Source organism: Gracilinanus agilis, chromosome 3 (genome assembly GCF_016433145.1).
Source record: "Gracilinanus agilis isolate LMUSP501 chromosome 3, AgileGrace, whole genome shotgun sequence".
NCBI lineage: Eukaryota > Metazoa > Chordata > Mammalia > Didelphimorphia > Didelphidae > Gracilinanus > Gracilinanus agilis.
Window position 1 is genome coordinate 506,504,158 of NC_058132.1, and position 19,432 is coordinate 506,523,589.

A 19,432-nucleotide genomic window follows, 5' to 3' on the forward strand; every position below is an offset into this window, starting at 1 on the left:
GACATTGAAAAGTTAAGTTACTTGTTTAGGGTCAGAGAAAGTATTTGAATTAAGTAGGTCTGAGTAAAAGACAGCTCTCTACAATCTATACACTTCCTCTCTAGTGAATGGTTAAAGACTACTTTAGGGGTGTTGAGCATAAGGATTGTTTCTGTTTACCTGGGGAAATATTTTGGGATTGCCTGGACAGCAACTTGCTTTGCTTATGCTTAGGACTGGCCCTATCCACAGAACTGCAACATGACGCATCTATGCTAGCATTAGCTATTTATTTGGGCAAGCATTAGCTATTTATTGCCCTTGGGCAAGTCATTTAACTTCTCTGGGCCTTAGTTTCCCCATCTGTCAAATGAGGGCGGTTGGACTTGATGCTCTTTAAAGTTCACTTACATACCGATTTTTATTTTATGGTTTAACCATGGAATGGGAATTGGTTTTTTCAAACTCTCATTTAAAAAATGCATTGTATCTTCATTTTGCCATTAAGTGCAATGTTGAAATGAATGCCTAATGGGAAAAATGAGGAGATACCATAAATGCAAAAAAAAATTGTTACTAAAACTATCTTTCTACAGGAAGGCTGCAATCGGCTACCAGGCCCTTCGTTTCAGTAAACAAGTTAGAATCACATCCAGCAGAATCTACACTTTAAGAGGAGGGAGAGCTACCCCCAGCCCTTTATCTGTGAGGGGAAACAGCTTGAGAGAATATCTTTGACGGAACCTTTACCACCTGGCTGTAGGACTCGGGGGAAGTATGTGCAGTGGTGGTAGGGGAGGCGTTAAACAGTTGCACCCAAGGAGCTTGGGAGGAGGAGGTGGTGGGGCACTGTGAGGGAGCTGAGCATTGTGGGGGTTGCCGGTAGTTTCGGCGGGTTCTGTTAAAATGGCGCCGCGGTTACGCGCTGTCCCTAACCGTTAGGCAGGCGGCCGGTCGGGGAGAGTGCCTGTTAGCCAGTGTGGGTGGGCGAGGGAAGGGAAGCGAGTAGGCTGGCCGCCTGTGAGGGGGATAACGGCGGTGGAGCCCCCGTATGCACCCGTGGTGAAGAAGGGGCCGGAGTCAGGTGAAAGAGGAGAGGGCGGGGGCGTGGGGGTGGCGATCCTTCCCCCCCCCCTCCTACTCCCCCATCGTGAGCGCGCGTTCCACTTCTCCCTCTCCGCCTCCTTCCAGCCCGGGTGCGAGGATGGCGACTCCGGACCACAAGTCTCCGAACGTTCTGCTGCAGAGCCTGTGCTGCCGGATTCTGGGCAAGAGCGAAGGTAATGCCGCGGGACTGGGGACGCGCGTGCCTGAGGGAAGAGGGGAGCGCGCCTGAGGGGAGGGGGAACGCGCGCCCCTGAGGAGGGGAGGGAGGCTTTTCTTATTCCTCTGCCCCTCCCCCCGTGCCCCGAGTCCTCCCTGCTGCCGTGGAGGCCTGAGGCCACCCTCCTGCCGGGGCGCCCAGAAACCCTAGCTGTCAGCGCCCCAGTTGCAAGCACCGAGGGACGGAGGCTGAGTCACTGCACTTGGAGCTTACCCCGCCCCTGTCTCTTGCCCATGGAAGGGGTGAAGATGGAGGCGGGCGGAGAATTTATCCCCCACTTTCTGGGGGTTGGGGTGGGTGGGTCATGTAATGAGGAGGGGAGGGCAGACTCCTCTGGTTCTCTGGGAAACTTGGTGGCGTGGGAAGGGTGAGTTCCCACAGCTGCGCAGGAGTGACTTCTACGTGACAGCCACCCGTGACCAAAATACGATCACATTTTTGGAGAGAGCTGCAGGTTTGCTCTCCCCCCCACCTCCCATCTGTAAAATGGAACTAGTTTAGCGATTTAATCATGGGTTGGGGAAATATCAAAAGGATGGAAGAATGAATGGGCAATGAAACTGCTCAGAAACTTGACACTATATGTAAAGAAGCTACTAATTTGTCACGAGTATCACACCTGCAAATATGAAACAAAACCAACGAATCTACAATATTAAAAGATAAAACCCCTTTCTTCTCCCTTATTTTCTGGAAAGGCTTTCATTATAGAGCCTGTAATAAGAGTTGTAGGATAAACACTAGGTAAGTTCCAGTAGGTTCTGAGAAGCTTGTGTGCTAGGGTAGAGGATTTTTTTGCCCGAAGCAATTCATGAAACTAGGCGGGCTTGTAATCTTGTGATCTACCTTCACAGAGGTATATAATATCAGAATTAATGAAATCTTAGATGCTTGGATGTACTGAAATAAGAAATTGGGTTCCTCATAATTGAATTTTCTAAATAAATGAAGCTTTTCCCATTAGCATCAGAGCTTTAAAAAATTTGGCTTTTTTGATGATGATCTCTCCAAAATATAAAGCATACTTTTTTTGCTTTCTTAAAGTATGCTGAACAAAATTTAACCATTTTTGATGACAAATCATTACGATCAGTTATTATTTCAGTGCCCTATATTATTCTCAGTGGCTTTGGAAGGGTGCTGGGCTATTTGCCACTAATAATAATACCTGAAGTTTGTAGGTTTTAAAATCACTTTACATAATTGTCTCATTTAAGCTTAAATAGCTCTTTGAGGTAGGGTCTGCAGGTATTAATTCCATTTTTCAAAGGAAGAAACAGTCCTATTAAGGTTATGTGATGTGTCACCTGGTCAATAAATAATCAGTTTGGTTGTAATTCACATCTAGGTCTTAAGAACTTCAAGCTCTACCTATTGTACTCTTCTGAACTATGTAAATTGAGTTTTCAGTTTGTTTTTTTTCTACCATCTTTGTCCACTTTCCCCTATTTTCATTGTGTACTTTCCTTCAGGATTTCTGCTTTTCACCTTCTAATTATTGCTTTTAATCAGTTGTGATCTGGCAAAATTAGCTATTTTTGTTAGGATTGTTTTAATTTAAACTAAGTAGGTCCTGAATAAGAGCCTTAGAAACTTAAGTATGAACGCATTGATAAGTCTTGTGCCTTTTAATTTTGTAAACTTAGAGGTCTTTTCTGCTTACTCTTACAGGTGTCTCTGCTGTGTTTTTGGATAATTGAGGTTAAGTGAGGTTGATATATTTATATTTTAATTTATGCTACTATATTCTGATGAATTTTAATAATATTTACTCTTCCATTCACGGAGAAAAGGAATAATCAAATGTAAATACAGGATCTTGAGTTTAAAACTGGAAGGATCTTAGAGATTGATTTTAATACCCTTACTTATTTAAAAATGGAGAAATGGAATTTCAGAGATGCGGGATGGTTTGTCCAAGATTATTTACAATGGAAGAACTAAGATAGGAAACCAAGGCTTCTCTAGATCCATTATTCATTCATTTGCCCCACACTGCTTTTGGTGATGGATAGTTAATGGCATTTTTAGATGTAATTTGTCAGAATCTTGGTTAAAATGTTTTTCTAGTTAAGAGTTTTTATACTGATGACTGATGTTAGTGTGATTGACATTGGAGTAGTATGTAAAAAATATTTAATAACCCTTTTTTGACAGCAAAATCACTCAATTGTTTTTAAGGTATATTTTTTAATTACTATAACTGACATCATGGGATCTCCCAAAGCAAAGCATTTTTCTGTCTGTGGTACTTGCATTCATAATGTAAAAAGTGAGTTATGACCCTTTTAAAGTCTGACATACCTTTGAATTTGTTGGGTTGTGCAGTGATAAAGTCATTCTATATATCTTCTGTCATCAAGGAGTTCATGCATGTGTGCTTGCACATGTGTAAATATGTGCAAATATATAAATATATATATATATATTCACATATACTTATTGGTACCTCCCAGCATGTTTTATTTTATGACTTTCTATATATTTATTTTTTCTCTCATCTGGAAAATGAGAGAGATGGATTAGTTACTTCTGGCTATTAAGTTCATTGATCAGTGTTATCATGTTATTGAGCATCTGCAGTGTGAAGTTAATATACTTAAGCTCTGTAGCAGGTACAAAAAAGTGTAAGATTCAGCTCCTGTCCTCAAGCAGTTTGTAGTCTAGGCACATAAGGCATAAATATATGAATAATAATGCTAGAGAGAAGTGTTCAGTTCAACAATATAAAAGGCAGCATGTGGTTAATTTCCAAATTAAAGTATAGACTATTGTATAAGAAATGGAAAAAACTGAGCTGAAATGGATTAGGATGCCTTAATAGGAAAGCAGGGATTTGATCTTCATCTTAAATGAGGGATGAGATGGAAGATAACAGAACTTATGAATGAATGTTTAGAGGTAGAAAAGCCCAAGACTACTAGATCTTAAACTGTACTATAGAGCAGTGGTCATCAAAACAATATGGTACTGGCTAAGAGTCAGGGGAGGATCAGTGGAATAGAATTGGGGTAAATGACCTCAGCAAGACATTGTAAATCCAAAGATCCCAATGTTTGGGACAAAAACCCACTATTTGACAAAAACTGCTGGGAAAATTGGATAACAGTGTGGGAGAGATTAGGTTTAGATTAACATCTTACATCTTACACCAAGATAAATTAAGAATGGGTGAATGACTTGAATATAAAAAAGGAAATGATAAGTAAATTAGGTGAACATAGAACAGTTTACTTGTCAGATCTATGGGAAAGGAAAGATTTTAAGACCAAACAAGAGATACAGGATATTATAAAATGTAAAATGAATAATTTTGATTACATTAAATTAAAAAAGTTTTTGAACAAGCAAAACCAATACAATGAAAATTAGAAGGGAAACAACAAATTGGGAAAAAATCTTTATAAAAAATCCTTTGACAAAGGTCTAATTACTCAAATTTATAAGGAGCTAAATCAGTTGTACAAAAAAATCAAGCCATGGGCAAGGGACATGAATAGGCAATTTTCAGATAAAGAAATAAAAACTATCAATAAGCACATGAAAAAGTGTTCCAAATCTCATAATCAGAGAAATGCAAATCAAAACAACTCTTGAGATACCACCTCACACTTAACAGATTGGCTAATATGATAGCAAAGGAAAGTAATAAATGTTGGAGGAGATGTGGCAAAATTGGGATATTAATGCACTACTGGTAGAGTTGTGAATTGATCCAACCATTCTGGAGGACAGTTTGGAACTATGCCCAAAGGGCTTTAAAAGGCTGTCTGCCCTTTGATCTAGCCATTGCACTGCTGGGTTTGTACCCCAAAGAGATAATAAGGAAAAAGACTTGTACAAAAATATTTATAGCTGCGCTCTTTGTGGTGGCAAAAAATTGGGAAATGAGGGGATACCCTTTGATTGGGGAATGGCTGAACAAACTGTGGTATCTATTAGTAATGGAATACTATTGTGCTCAAAGGAATAATGAACTGGAGGAATTCCATGTGAACTGGAATGACCTCCAGGAACTGATGCAGAGTGAAAGGAGCAGAACCAGGAGAACATTATACACAGAGATGGATTCACTGTGGCACAATCTAATATAATAGACTTCTCTACTAGCAGCAATGCAATGATCCAGAACAGTTCTGAGGGACTTATGAGAAAGAAGTTATCCACATCCAGAGAAAGAACTGTGAATAGAAGCACAGAAAAAAAAACAACTGCTTGATCACATGGTTCAATGGGGACATGATTGGGGATGTAGACTCTAAACAATCACCCTACTGCAAATATTAATAATATGGAAATAGATCTTGATCAATGACACATATAAAATCCAGTGGAATTCCTTGTTGGCTACAGGAGGTAGGAGGGAAGGAAAGAACATGATTCATGTAACCATGGGAAAATATTCAAAATTAACTAATTAAATAAATGAACTTAAAAAAAAAAAAGAAAATCCCAAGACATAATGGGAGATAGTGATCAGTTTAGTTAGATTGGAGGTTTGGGAAAATTAAAGAGTTGGTAATAAAAACTGAAAGAAGGTTTGGGGGACAGATTTTTTTTAAGAGTCTCAAACTCCCTCAGATTAAGTAAGGAGCTTGGACTTTATTTTTGTAGACACTGAAGTGTGTGTGTATGTGTGTGTGTGTGTGTGTGTATACCTATACATACACACATGTATGTATATATGTATGTATATATACACATGTATGTGCAGATATGTATGCATGTTTTTGTGCAAGCTCATACAAACAGTAAATCCTACACTGTATAAGGAACCCTTTGTGTAGTGAGTTCTACGTAAACCAGTTTTTCAGTGAATGTTATCCTTTGAAGTAGCAGAAATCTTAAATATTTAACTTCTTAAATGAAAAGTTTTCTATAATACTTTCCTACATTAAGCAGATTATGTAATTTAACTTTTTCATGATAATTTAGAGACATAAGAAAAATGAGTTATGATGTTCTATATCCAAATGGTAAGTTATTGATTTGAATGGGCACTGATCCTGTTATTGGCTTTGCAATTTGCTTTCTTGAAAAGGTTTGTATTAATTTATTTGCTTTTTGGTCCCTTCTTCTTTTTAAAAGAAGACTAAAAAAGTATGTGTAGCATTTTAGTCTCTTGGATAGTTTAATATATAGTTTGCCTTTCTGAAAAATTAATGAATCAAATGGTGACCAAATTTTCTCTCAGATGCTTTTCATTAACTTTAACTATTACTATAAAATGATTTGTCAGCATTATTCAGAACATTACTGGTGATTTGGCTTTTGTGACATTGTTTTCCTCTCTCGTCTGCATAATTTCTTTTGCTAGATCATCATCTATCTCCTGTCTATATATGGTTATCCCACAGAGCTTTTGTGCTTGGCGATTTCATCAGATTTTCTGAGTTCAACTATTATCTCATATGTAAATGATTCCCAAATCTATAATCTAGCCGAAATCTTTTTTCTGAACTCCAGCATTGCCAGTGTTTTCTGGCACAATCCATTTTGTTCATATCCAAAAGTGACATCATCTTTTGCTCTCTTCACCTACCCTGCAACTAAATCCAACCTTCAAATCCTCCCTGTTTACTGATTAGGGTCACTACCTTGGAATCATCCTTGATGCTTTTCTCCCCTTTGTTGCTCAGTAACCAGTCACTTGCCAAGTCTTGTTGATTCTATCTCTCCAAGAACTTTGAGTCCTTCCTTTTCTCTTCACTTACAATGTCCATTGTCCTAGTGGACGCTATCTTCCATATAATTTCCAAATTATGATTCTTGACATATAGATCAGACCATGTCTCTCCTGCCTAAAAATCTCCAATAACTCATTGAGGCCCTTAGGATAAAATACCAATATTAACTCATTAGTATGGAATTTAAAACCCTCCAACAAATAAGCTCTCATCTATTTACCTTTCCCTCCTTTACTTCATATGAATTCCTGGGCATGCACTCTATGTTGTAGCCTAACTGATCTACTAGCTATTCCTCTACTTTGTGTAAGAGGGAAATTTTAGGTATTATATATATAAAGGGGTGGCCACCAGGAATCAATAATTCAGATTGATTCCATAATTAAAATAGACCCAAGTCAGGATCGGGTTTAAGGTAGTTTATTTACTATCAGGAAGGAAGAAGGTAGGGAAATAGAGAGGGAGAGGCTAGCCCAGGCCTACCTGAAGCTGGGCAGGGAGAGGATTGAAAAGCTAATTAAACTGGTAGGCCAAGGAAGTCAGCCTAACTTACCCACGTGACCATTCAGAGTGGAAGCAGCTTGAGATCTCAGCTGAGATCCTTCAGCACCAAGTTCAAAGCCGGAACTATCCCAACAGGAAGTAACAAACATACTTGAAAAGATAGTGTCTTTCGTCACTTCCTCTGAGTCCACCTCTAATTCAAGTGGACAAATGGCAGCCTCTACACTGATTTGGACTGCCCAAAGGGCAGTCCCTTGTTCTTGATTTGTTACTTATTGTGGGTAATTCATCTCCCCTCCCCACTAAGGGAGGTAGGGATGACATTATCTTTGATGATTAGAGTTTTAACTATGAATGGGCTTGAGCTAATTCTATTTACACATGTGGCATTCAATCACCTGTATAGAATTTTTTTTAAAATCCTTACCTTCCGTCTTGGAGTCAATACTGTGTATTGGCTCCCAGGCAGAAGAGCGGTAAGGGTAGGCAATGGGGGTCAAGTGACTTGCCCAGGGTCACACAGCTGGGAAGTGTCTGAGGTCAGGTTTGAACCTAGGACCTCCCATCTCTAGGCCTGGCTCTCAATCCACTGAGCTACCCAGCTGCCCCCACCTGTATAGAATTTTATCTCCAAAAATTCTTGTCTTAAAAGCTAAGCTCTTGTGTCATTTATGGGAAGCCTTTTTTCATTTCCTTCTCCTTAGTTCTCTTTTTTCTCTTCAAGTTATCTTGTATTTATTCATTTGTGTATTTGCTTTATATTCCCAGCATTATGTTAGCTCCTTTTGGTCAGAGGTTTTTAAAAATTTTTGTTCCCTTTTTATTTTCAGCTCCTAGGAACTTATTCACAGTAAAGGCTTAGTAAATTTTTGTTGAATTGAAAGAATATGTGCTAGGATCTGTTTTGTGGGCTAATTCCAAAGTCCATAAATCTTATATTATAATTAGAAAATGATGACATTTCTGAAATATGGCACCATAATTTTTTCCAACCCATTCTTACTATTTGTCTTTGAATAGAGTTACCAGCTTTAAAAAATAGCATCTTTAGGGGCAGCTGGGTAGCTCAGTGGATTGAGAGCCAGGCCTAGAGACAGGAGGTCCTAGGTTCAAATCTGGCCTCGGACACTTCCTAGCTGTGTGACCCTGGGCAAGTCACTTAACCCCCATTACTTAGCCCTTACCCTTCTTCTGCCTTGGAACTAATACATAGTATTGACTCCAAGACAGAAGGTAAGGATTTAAAAAAAAATCATAGGGCCATAGGATATAAAATACACAGTATTGACTCCAAGATGGAAGGTAAGGGTTTAAAAAATAGCATCTTTAATGCAATACCAAATTTGACAGAACTGTACAGGGGATTAGTTTTCTTATGAAGTCTCTTTTGTTATATTTATGGCCTTGATAATGGCCTTGTTCATTGATGAATCAGTGAAGTAATGTTGGCAGTCAAGAAGATGGTAAAAGTATGCTTTGCTTTGTAAGGGAAGCTCTTTAATTGTTTAGCAAATAAATAGCCTTTTTTTCCCCTCTCAATAGCATTTATGTGCTAGTCTGAAGTATTCATTGACCATAAAGTAGTTCTTTAGCACTGTATGTGAAATTCAGCCAATTTACATTTTAGTATCCCATAAGCACCTAAATATTTCACGTAGCTCATTTTATTCTTACAATGACATTGTGAAATTAGACAAGGAAAGTGGTGGCAATCCTCATTTGATGCTTAAGGAAACTAAGGCACATAGAATTATAACTTGCTTATGGTCACAGCTATACTGTGGTAGCAAACAGAGGGCTAGAACTTAACCTAGGCTTTCCTAATTTCCTTACTTTCTTTTTTAACCAGAATATACTGCCTACCATGTTTGAAGGTATAGAATCATAGTTACTTTTCTAGTTATTTCAGGGAAGGCATTCTGAGGAGAAAGGACTGGAGTTCAGGGATAAGAAAAGGAGAACATGCAATGTCAACTGGATGTAATTCAATCAACAAGTAGAAAACTTAGATAACCTTTTATTTTTTTTAACCTTCAGTACCTAGTGTAGTGCTTTACATGTAGTAGATTCTTCTTTTTTTTTTTTAAAAAGCCCACACCTGCTGTATTGATACTAAGTATTGGTTCCAAGGTGGAAGAGGCAGAAGAGTAAGGGTTAGGCATTTGGAGTTAAGTGACTTGTCCAAGATCACACAGCTAGGTGGTATCTGAGTTCAGATTTGAAACCAGGACCTCTCTTCTCTAGGCCTGGCTCTATATTTATTGAGTTACCTAGCTGCCCTACATAGTAAGTTCTTAATAAAGACTTCTCAAATGGACAAATGAGTAACCAGTACACTGGATCTATTCTGTTATGCATTATTTTAGCATATGGCCTTGAGAAAGCATGTTAGGTTGAAATGTGAGTGAAGGAATTGGACAGGGACTAAAGCATGCAATATTTTTAGCAACTGTTGAATAAGTGCATGTATAGGAATTTATTTAATAACATTCTTTTTAATCTATCAGTTGACACTGTTGGTTATAAGATATCAACTATTCACTGAAAATTGTAAGATTTAGTAGTTTAAAATCTTATTTTTTTTTTAAACCCTTGTACTTCGGTGTATTGTCTCATAGGTGGAAGGTTGGTAAGGGTGGGCAATGGGGGTCAAGTGACTTGCCCAAGGTCACACAGCTGGGAAGTGGCTGAGGCCGGGTTTGAACCTAGGACCTCCTGTCTCTAGGCCTGACTCTCACTCCACTGAGCTACACAGCTGCCCCTAAAATCTTATTTTGATGTTATGATTATAATAATACTATTATGAGGAAGAGTATAGATAGTGAAATTAGCACCCAGGCTGTCAGGCTGTCAGATAAGACCTGAAGGTTCCAAGGATGGAATTATGGCAAGGAAGGAAGTGATTTCCTGAGAGACTGTATTATGGCTGAGAGAGCAGTTGGATTCTGAAAACTGTCTCCAGTGAAGAACCCAGGGGAGAGTGGATTTGCCTCCCAGAAGAAACACCTGCCTGTGGGGAAATTCAAGTTGAACTGGAGGATCAGACTTGGATTGGTGGACATCCCAAGCTGATTAAAGCTCCTTGGCTTACCCTTTGGGGATTAATTTGGCTGGAACCTGTGATCTTGGAATGTACTTGGACTGAAACATTTTGAGCTACTGATCAAGACCATCAGACCATCTAGGTGAGATCTTATTAGTCCCTTGTGTCCTGGGGGCCTGCATAGTGTAGTGTAGCTATTTCCCAGATTTTTAGCCTTTAATCCCTTAAAACATAATGTTTTAGAGTAGTGTGACCTCTCCCACTTCTTTTCATCTTAAGTTAACTATTAAAAAAGTGTTTTTTATTCCTACTGTGTTTTTCTCTGTAGAAGTAAGGTATCCCTGGATGTTTTAATCTAAGTGGCAGTTGGATCCCAACTGTCATTCACTCTCATTGTCACAGCCCTTTTGTATTTGGTTAAGATTGTAATACATCTACAACCTTCATTCTTCCTTCATCCCTTTCTCCCCAGAAGAACCCCTGTGTGTGTATTTGTGTTTATTTACCCACTTCAATACTAGGTGGGGGGATTGGAGTGGAGGGAGTATTCTTTCTGGGGGACTAACTTACAATATGATCATATTGGTGCTTAGATATCAGCCCTACCAGATGGTTTGTTTTCCTGATTTCTACTTAGATTTCAATCAAAAAATGATAAAATGTGAATCTTTTCTCACAATAATGATGATATAAAGTCCTTTAAAATTTGTGAACCACTTCATATGATGTTTCATTTGAGCCCTATTATGAATGCAGTTATATCTCCATTTTATAGATGAGCATATTAAAACTTACAAGTTAAAGGACTTGCCCATATTCACAGAACAAATAAGTGTCAGAGGTTGGATTTGAACCTAGGGTCTTCCTGACTCCCAAGTCCAGCTCTTGCCTGTTATATTTCAGAGAGCAGGAATTTGACAGGGAGATACCTGGCTGGACTGAAGTAACAAACTGTATTGGATTGAAAGGCTGTTATATAATACATAATATATAGTACAAGTTATATAGTAAATTAATATTTTCTTTTTGTGTCTCTTGAGATCCATATTAGATTATCTGTAATATAATGGCTACCTTGAAGTTCCTATTCAGAGTGACTTTTTTTGAACTTTTTTTCCCCTTAATTTCCCCCAAATTTTATGGCTATTTCCCCACTCTTGCATATTCTTAGACATTAATGTCCTTGTGCTATTCCTACGCACCCCAGAGTCATCCATTCTTCTTAGGCCTGGCCTTTCCTGTCTTCCAAAATTTGTCATCCTTTCCTCCTCTTTTGGACTTTGTATCTACCCTACCCCTTATCTGCATGTAGATAAGCAATCTGGTAAGCATTTGTCATTATTTAATTAAAGCAATATGTACTAAAGAATGAATGACTCTAATCTTTAAATCATAATGGAAGAATATAAATCTCTAATTGGAATAGTATTTGTGGGGAATATTAATCCATTTCCTTTCCTAGGTGATGTTATTTTAGTAACTGAATAGGATATACTCCAACTAACATGCTTTCTTGTCAGAAATTTCATTACCAGAAAAAAGTGAAAGAGGCATAAAGATGTGTTTAAGAATATTTGAAAAAAATGATTACATCCCCCCAATAGCTTAAATATTAAGCACTAACATCAAATGAAAGCAAGGAGTTATAATCTGTAGAATGATAACCTTGGAATAGGAGTACCAAAACTCAAGTTTTGCCTCTGTAATATAAACTTACCATATGACTAGGAACGAATTGCTTGCCTTTTCAATGCTCCAGGCAAATCTCTTAAAATAGGAACTTATAGTTGAATTGTTCATATGTATTGGTAGAAAGTTTCCCCACTGGGAGTTTCCTTCATTAATTCAATAACAAGTCTAGTGTAACTCTCCTATCCCAAAGCATAAAATATCCCAGAAAATGTGAAATATGCATTTTATACAAATTATGAATTTTAGTGTTTAGCATTGTTTTTAAAAATACAATTTTATGTTTTTCAATTATATGTAATAACAATTTTTAACATTTATTTTCTAAAATTTTGATTTCCAAATTCTCTTCCCTTCTCCATGCCCCTCCTATGCTGGTAAGAAATTTGATTTAGGTTATACATGAATAATCATTTAAAACATATTTCCGTATTGGTCATGCTGTGGAAGAAGACATATAAAGCAACAACAGAAAATAAGGAGAATGAAGTGAAAAATAGTATGCTTCTATTTCAGCCTCTATCAGTTCTCTCTGGAAGTAGATAGTATTTTTCATCATGAACATCTTGGAATTGTCATAGTCATTGTATTGTTATTGGCTAAGTCATTTATAGTTGAATATTGCTATTATTTTGCACAGTATTCTCCTGGTTCTGCTTGCTTCATTTTGCATCAGTTCACATAGGTCTTTCCAGATTTTTCTGAACTCCTCCTGTTTATCATTTCATTTAGCATTGTAACATTCCTTTACAAACTTATAGTGTAACTTGTTCAGCCATCCCCAAATGATGAACATCTCTTTAATTTCCAATTCTTACAAAAATCGCTGCTGTATTTTTGTACTCCTAAATGCTTTTGCTTTTTTTTTTCATCTTTGGGATACAAACCCAGTAGTGATATTGCTGGATCAAAGGATATACATAGTTTTATAGCTTTTTGGGCATAATTTGAAATTGCTCTTCAGACTGGTTGGATCAGTTCACCGTTCCACCAGTAGTATAGTAATGTCTCCATTTCTCACATTCCCTCTAACGTATATCATTTTCTTTTTCTGTCACATTAGCCATTATGATAGTGTAAAGTGGTACCTCAGATATTTTGCATTTCTAATCAATAGTGATATAGAACATTTTTTTCACATAACTATCAACAAGCCTTGATTTCTTCATCTAAAAACTTCCCGTTCATATCTTTTGTCCACTTATCAATTAGGGAATGACTTGTACTCTTATAAATTTGACTCAGTCCTCCATATATTTAAGAAACGGGGCTTTTATTAGAGAAACTTGCTGTAAAATTTCTCACCGGCTTTCTGTTTCGCTTGTAATTTTGGTTGCTTTGGTTTGTTTGTGCCTTTTAAATTTGATATAATTAAAATTATCCATTTTATATCATATAATATTCATTTTCTCTTGTTTGAGTGTAAATTCTTCCCTTATCTATAGATCTGACAGGTAAGCTATTCAATCCTCCCCTAATTTGCTTCTGGTAGCTCCCTTTATATCTAAATCATGTACTCTTTTTGACCTTATCTTAGTATTTGGTATGAGATTTACTTTTTTCCAGTTTTCTTAGCGATTTTTGTCAAGTAGTGAATTTTTGTCCCCAAAGCTGGCATGTGGGTTTCTCAAACAGTAAACACTATGGTCATTTACTACTGTGTATTATGTATCTAAATATTCCACTGATTCACCTCTGTATTTCTTAGCCAGTACCAGATAGTTTTGATGATTACCACTTTATAGTACAGTTTGAGATTTGGTATTGCTAAGCCAACCTTCCTTCACATTTTTTTCTGTGATATTCTTGACCTTTTGTTGTTCTAGATGAATTTTATTATTTTTATAGCTTTATAATTTTTTGGTAGTTTGGTTAGGATGGCACTGAGTAAGTAAATTAATTTAGGTAAAATTATTATTTTTATTATATTGGCTCAATCTCTCCATGAGTAAAGAACATTTTTTCAATTGTTTGGATTTGACTTTATATGTGTGGAAAGTGTTTTGTAGATAGATGTATTCATATGTTTTTTGGGTTTGTCTTGGCAGGTAGACTCCCAGGTATTTTCTATCATCTACAGTTATTTTAAATGGAATTTCTCTTTCAATCTCTTGTGGCTGAACTTTGTTGGAAACATAGAGGAATACTGATGATGTAGGCTTATTTTATATCTTGCAATTTTGCTAAAGTTGTTAATTATTTTAACCAGTTTTTAGTTGATTTTCAACAAATAGTATAATTTCATCTGCAAAGAGTGATAGTTTGTTTCCTCTTTGCTATTCTAATTCCTTCAATTTTCTTTCTTCTTATAGCTAGCATTTCTAGTTCAATATTGAATAATAGTGATGATAATGGGCATCCTTGCTTCACCCTGATTTTATCTGGGAAAACTTCTAGCTTATCCCCATTATCGACATGCTTGTTCATGGTTTTAAAATGATAAGTAGTATTTATCTAAGGAAAACTCCATTTATTCCTATGGTCTCTAGTGTTTTAAATAGGAATGAGTGTTGTATTTTATCTCAACCTTTTTTCTTGCCTTTGAGATATGATTTCTGTTGGTTTTGTTATTGATATAGTTAATTATGCTGATAGTTTTCCTAATATTGAAATAGTCCCACATTTCTGGTATAAATCCTACCTGGAATAAATAAAAAGGATCATAGCGTATGATCCTCGTGATAGCTTATATTGCTACAATCTCCTTGCTGGTATTTTATTTAAAATTTTGCATTTATTATTTTATTATTGCATCAGTATTCATTAAGGAAATTGATCTTTAATTTTCATTTTCCATATTTGACCTTCCTGGTTTAAGTATCAGTACTGTATTTGTGTCATTAATTTGGTAGGACTCATTCTTCCCCTATTTTTCTTTTAATTTTTTAAAAATGCTTACCTACCATCTTGGAATCATTATTATGCATTGGTTCCAAGTCAGAAGAGTAGTAAGGGCTGGGCAATGGAGGTTAAGTGACTTGCCCAGAGTCACACAAATGGGAAGTGTCTGAGGGTGGATTAGAACCTCAGGTCTTTGACCTGACTCTCAATCCAGTGAGCCACCTAGCTGCCTCCTTCCCCTATTTTTCGTAATAGTTTATGTAGAATTTTAATTAATTGTGCTGTAAATATTTGGTAGAATTCACTTGTCAATAAATCTGGAGACTTTTTTCTTAAGGGGTTCATTTATGGCTTGTTAAATTTCTTTTTTCTAAGATGAGATTATTTAAATATTCTGTTTCCTCTTCAGTTAATCAAGGCAGCTTATTTTTTTTTATGAATGTTCATCCATTTTGCTTAGATTGCCAGATTTATTGGCATATAGTTAGGCAAAATAGCTTCTAATAATGGCTTTAATTTCTTCTTCATTAAAGAATTCTTTAAATTCTTCTGCTTCATTTTTGATGCTGGTAATTTGGTTTTCTTTATTTTTTAAATCAAATTAACCAACAATGTATTTTATTGTTTTTTTCCCCATAGAACCAATTCCTATCTTATTTATTAGTTCAATTATTTTTTTACTTTAAATTCTATTAATTTCTTCTTTGATATTCTGGATTTTAATTCGGTTTTTAATTGGTGGGGTTTAGTTTGTTCTTTTCCTAGTTTTTTAAAATTGCATGGCCAATTGGTTGAACTGCTTTTTCTCTATTGATGTAGGCATTTAGAGATTTAAAATTTCCTCTAAGTACTGCTTTGGCTTCATCCCATGAAATTTGGTGTCTCATTGCATTCTTTTTTAATGAAATTGATTGTTTCTATGATTTGTTCTTTTTTATCCACCCATTATTTAGAATTAGATTGTTTTCAATTAATTTTTAATTTATCTTTTCATGACCCTTTAAAGAATGTATTATTTCTGCTTTCTGCATTTGGTTATGAAGTTTTTATGTCTTAATACTGTCATTTTTGTGTTGGAGCCATGTACAGCTGAGAAAAAGATATATGTCTTTCTATTACCATTACGTTTTCTCTAAAAGTCTATTATGCCTAACTTTTCTAAAATTCTATTCACCTACTTAAAGTCTTTTACTCGTGTATAGTTTTGCTGTCTATTTCCTCCTGTATCTCATTTAAACGTCTTTAAAAATTTGGATGCTATGCTATTTGGTACATATATCTTTAGTATTGATATTTCTTCATTGTCTATAGCACCATTTATTTTATATATATATGCATATATATACATATTTAACCAATTACATGTAATAACAAATTTCCACCAGGTTTTCCGAAGTTATATGCTTGAACTCCTCTCTCCTTTCCCTTCCCCCTCCTAGTGCCAGCAGGTGATTTGATCTAGGTTATACATTTATTATCATATACAATATGTTTACACTTTTTCATTTACATTTTTTATTTTTTAAGTGAATAATCCTATAAAACCAAAACCCCCAAACTTAAACCCAAATAAGCAATTGAAAAAAAGCATATGCTTTAATCTGCATTCTTACTACAACAGTTCTTTCTCTGTAGGTGGATAGCTTTCTTTGTCATAAATCCCTTAGAATTGCCCTGGATCATTGTATTGTATGGTATCTTTTAAGATGTAGTTTCCTTCCTTATTTCTTTTCTTTAGATTAGTTTTTGCTTTAGCTTTGTCTGAGATCATGATTGCTAACTTTTTTGCTTTTGCCAAAGTGTAATAGATTCTGCTCCAACCCCTTACCTTTATTCTGTGGGTGTCTTCCTGTTTCAAATGCATTTCTTGTAAACAGTGTTATAGGATTCTGTTAATTGCTTCTGTTTTATTGATGAGTTCATCACATTCACAGTTATGATTTCTAACTGTAATCCCCTCTATTCTGTTTTCTCTTGTTCATTTTTCTCTTTCTCCTTTCACTCTGTCCCTCCTCATAAATGTTTTGCTTCTGATTTGCTTCCCCTACCTTGCCCTCCTTTCTATCAGCCACCACCCTCTGTCCCCCCACCCCCTTTTCCCCCCTTTTACTTCCTTATAAGATAAGATGGATTTCTTTCTTTTTTTAAAAACCCTTACCTTCTGGCTTAGAATCAATTCTGTGTATTGGTTCTATGGCAGAAGATCAGTAAGGACTAGGCAAAGGGGGGGTTAAGTGACTTGTCCAGGGTCACAAAGCTAGGACATGTCTGAGGCCAGATTTGAACCTAGGACCTCCTCTCTGTAAAAGATGGGGCACCAGGGATATTAAAATGTGACCTAAATGGTTTGTGGGTACACACACTGGATTGAAGGAGAGACAGGACCAACCAGGATAGGGAGACCAGGGTTCACTGTCAAGCTGTTAACTGTCAGGAATGGCAGTTAGGCCAATGGTCACCCAGCTCACCACTAGGCCAGGGTCTATGGAACCAGCAGGCAAGGTAAAGGTTTTAACAGTTTAATTGTGAGTAACTAAATAAAGATGGGATAGGGGATTCTGCACTTGAAAACCTAAAGGGCAAACCACTGGGGCAAGGGGAGGACTTGACTACTCTATCTAATTGACCTAAGCCAGGCAGGGCCCAAAGGAGCAGTACTGGAGTCACTGGGAAGGCTGCTTCAAACTTGGTTCCAGCCAGGTTTGACCAGCACAGCTAAAGGGCCTCAGGGTGGGTTTGGGGCTCACAGTTGTCCAAGGATGATCACAGGATGCCAAGAACCAAGGTGGTCCAAGGTACCCAGGTAGAGAGAGTGTGCTTGAGATGCTCTCTACCAGATCCCAAACCCCTTCTCCACTTGGTGCAGCTCTGCAGGTCTTGTCCACTTGCTGAAAGCCTCCACCACTCAGGATCCCAGGGAATCTGGATGCAGGGTTTCCTTAACTCTGAGATCTCCCAGGGCTAACAACAGTTTGTGCCAACCACTAATGGAGTCTCTCTCAGAGCACAAGCCCTACTTCCTGCTCCTTCATTCCCTCTTGAATCCTCCAGCCCTTCTTGCTAGGTCCAACACTATTGCTAAATAAATTACTAAATAAACCCTCACAACATCTTTCTAGGCCTGGCTCTCAACCCACCAAGCAACCCAGCTACCCCCCTAAGAAAGATTTCTATACTCAGCTGAGTAAGAATCTCTTTGAGACAGTTCTGATGAAAGTAGGGTTCAAGGGTTTTCTGTCACTACGGCTATCTTTATACTTCATTGTAATAATGTGAGATAATTTAATGTCTCTTCATGTGAGATAATTTATCCCATTCTACCTCTTTATTCTTTCAGTGCAATTTTCTTTTTCATCCGTTGTATTATTTTTGGCTATCATGTTAATTTATTCCTACACCCTCGGTCTACATATACTCCCAACTGCCCTAATAAAAATAAAATTTATAAGAGTTACAAATATTATTTTCCCATGTGGGAATGGAAACAGTTTATCCTTATTGAATACTTTTTAAGTTTTTGGTCTTTTTTTGTTTACTTTTTCTATATTTTTATAGAGTCTTGTATTTGAACATTAAGTTTTCTGTTAAGCTCTGATCTTTATATCAGTAGTACTTGAAACTCCTTTATTTCCTTAAATTATAATTGCCCCTTTTAAGGATTATACTCAGTTTTGCTGGATGGGTAATTCTTGGTTTTAATCTAGCTTCTTTGCCTTTTGGAATATCCTATTCCAAGCCATCTATTTTTTTTAATGTAGAAACTACTAAGTCCTGTTTAATCTTGACTGTGGCTTCATGATATTTGGATTGATTATTTTTGGCTGCTTCTAGTAGTTTCACCTTGACTTGGGGGAGTTCTGGAATTTGGCTACATTATTCCTGGGAATTTTCATTTTGGGATCTCTTAAGAAGTGATTGGAATATTTCTTTCAATGTCTTTTCCCTTGTTCAAGAATTTCAGGGCAGTTTCCCTTGATTATTTCTTATTACATAATGGCTAGGCTTTTCATTTGATCTTGGGCTTCTGGGAATCCAATAATTCTTAAATTCTCTCTCTTGGATGTATTTTCCAGGTCAGTTATTTTTCCAGTGAGGTATTTTACATTTTCTTATGTTTTTTTTTTTCATTCTTTTGATTTAGTTTGATTGTTTCTTGATACCTCATGGAGTCATTAGCTTTCACTTGCTCAATTCTAATTTTTTAAGGATTATTTTCTTCAGTGAGCTTTTGTACTACCTTTTTCATTTGGTCAATTTTGTTTTTTAAGACATTATTTTCTCTAATTTTTTTTGTGTTTTCTTCACCAAGCTGTTAACTTATTCTTTTCTTTCTTTTTTTTCCCTTTCTTTTCTTTCTTTTCTTTT

The 19,432-nt window shown here is 36.6% G+C and overlaps 1 protein-coding gene across 2 annotated transcripts in view; it reads left to right on the forward strand.

Moving 5' to 3' along the window:
• Nucleotides 1–1,183: 1,183 nt before the first annotated feature.
• The window catches only part of TUBGCP3 (tubulin gamma complex associated protein 3), a 139,911-nt gene continuing 121,662 nt past the window's right edge, over nucleotides 1,184–19,432 (forward strand). For both annotated transcript variants that reach the window (XM_044667161.1, XM_044667160.1), the window contains exon 1: nucleotides 1,184–1,259. In XM_044667161.1, coding sequence (XP_044523096.1) covers nucleotides 1,184–1,259 — 76 coding nt within the window. The remainder of the gene's footprint in view (nucleotides 1,260–19,432) is intronic.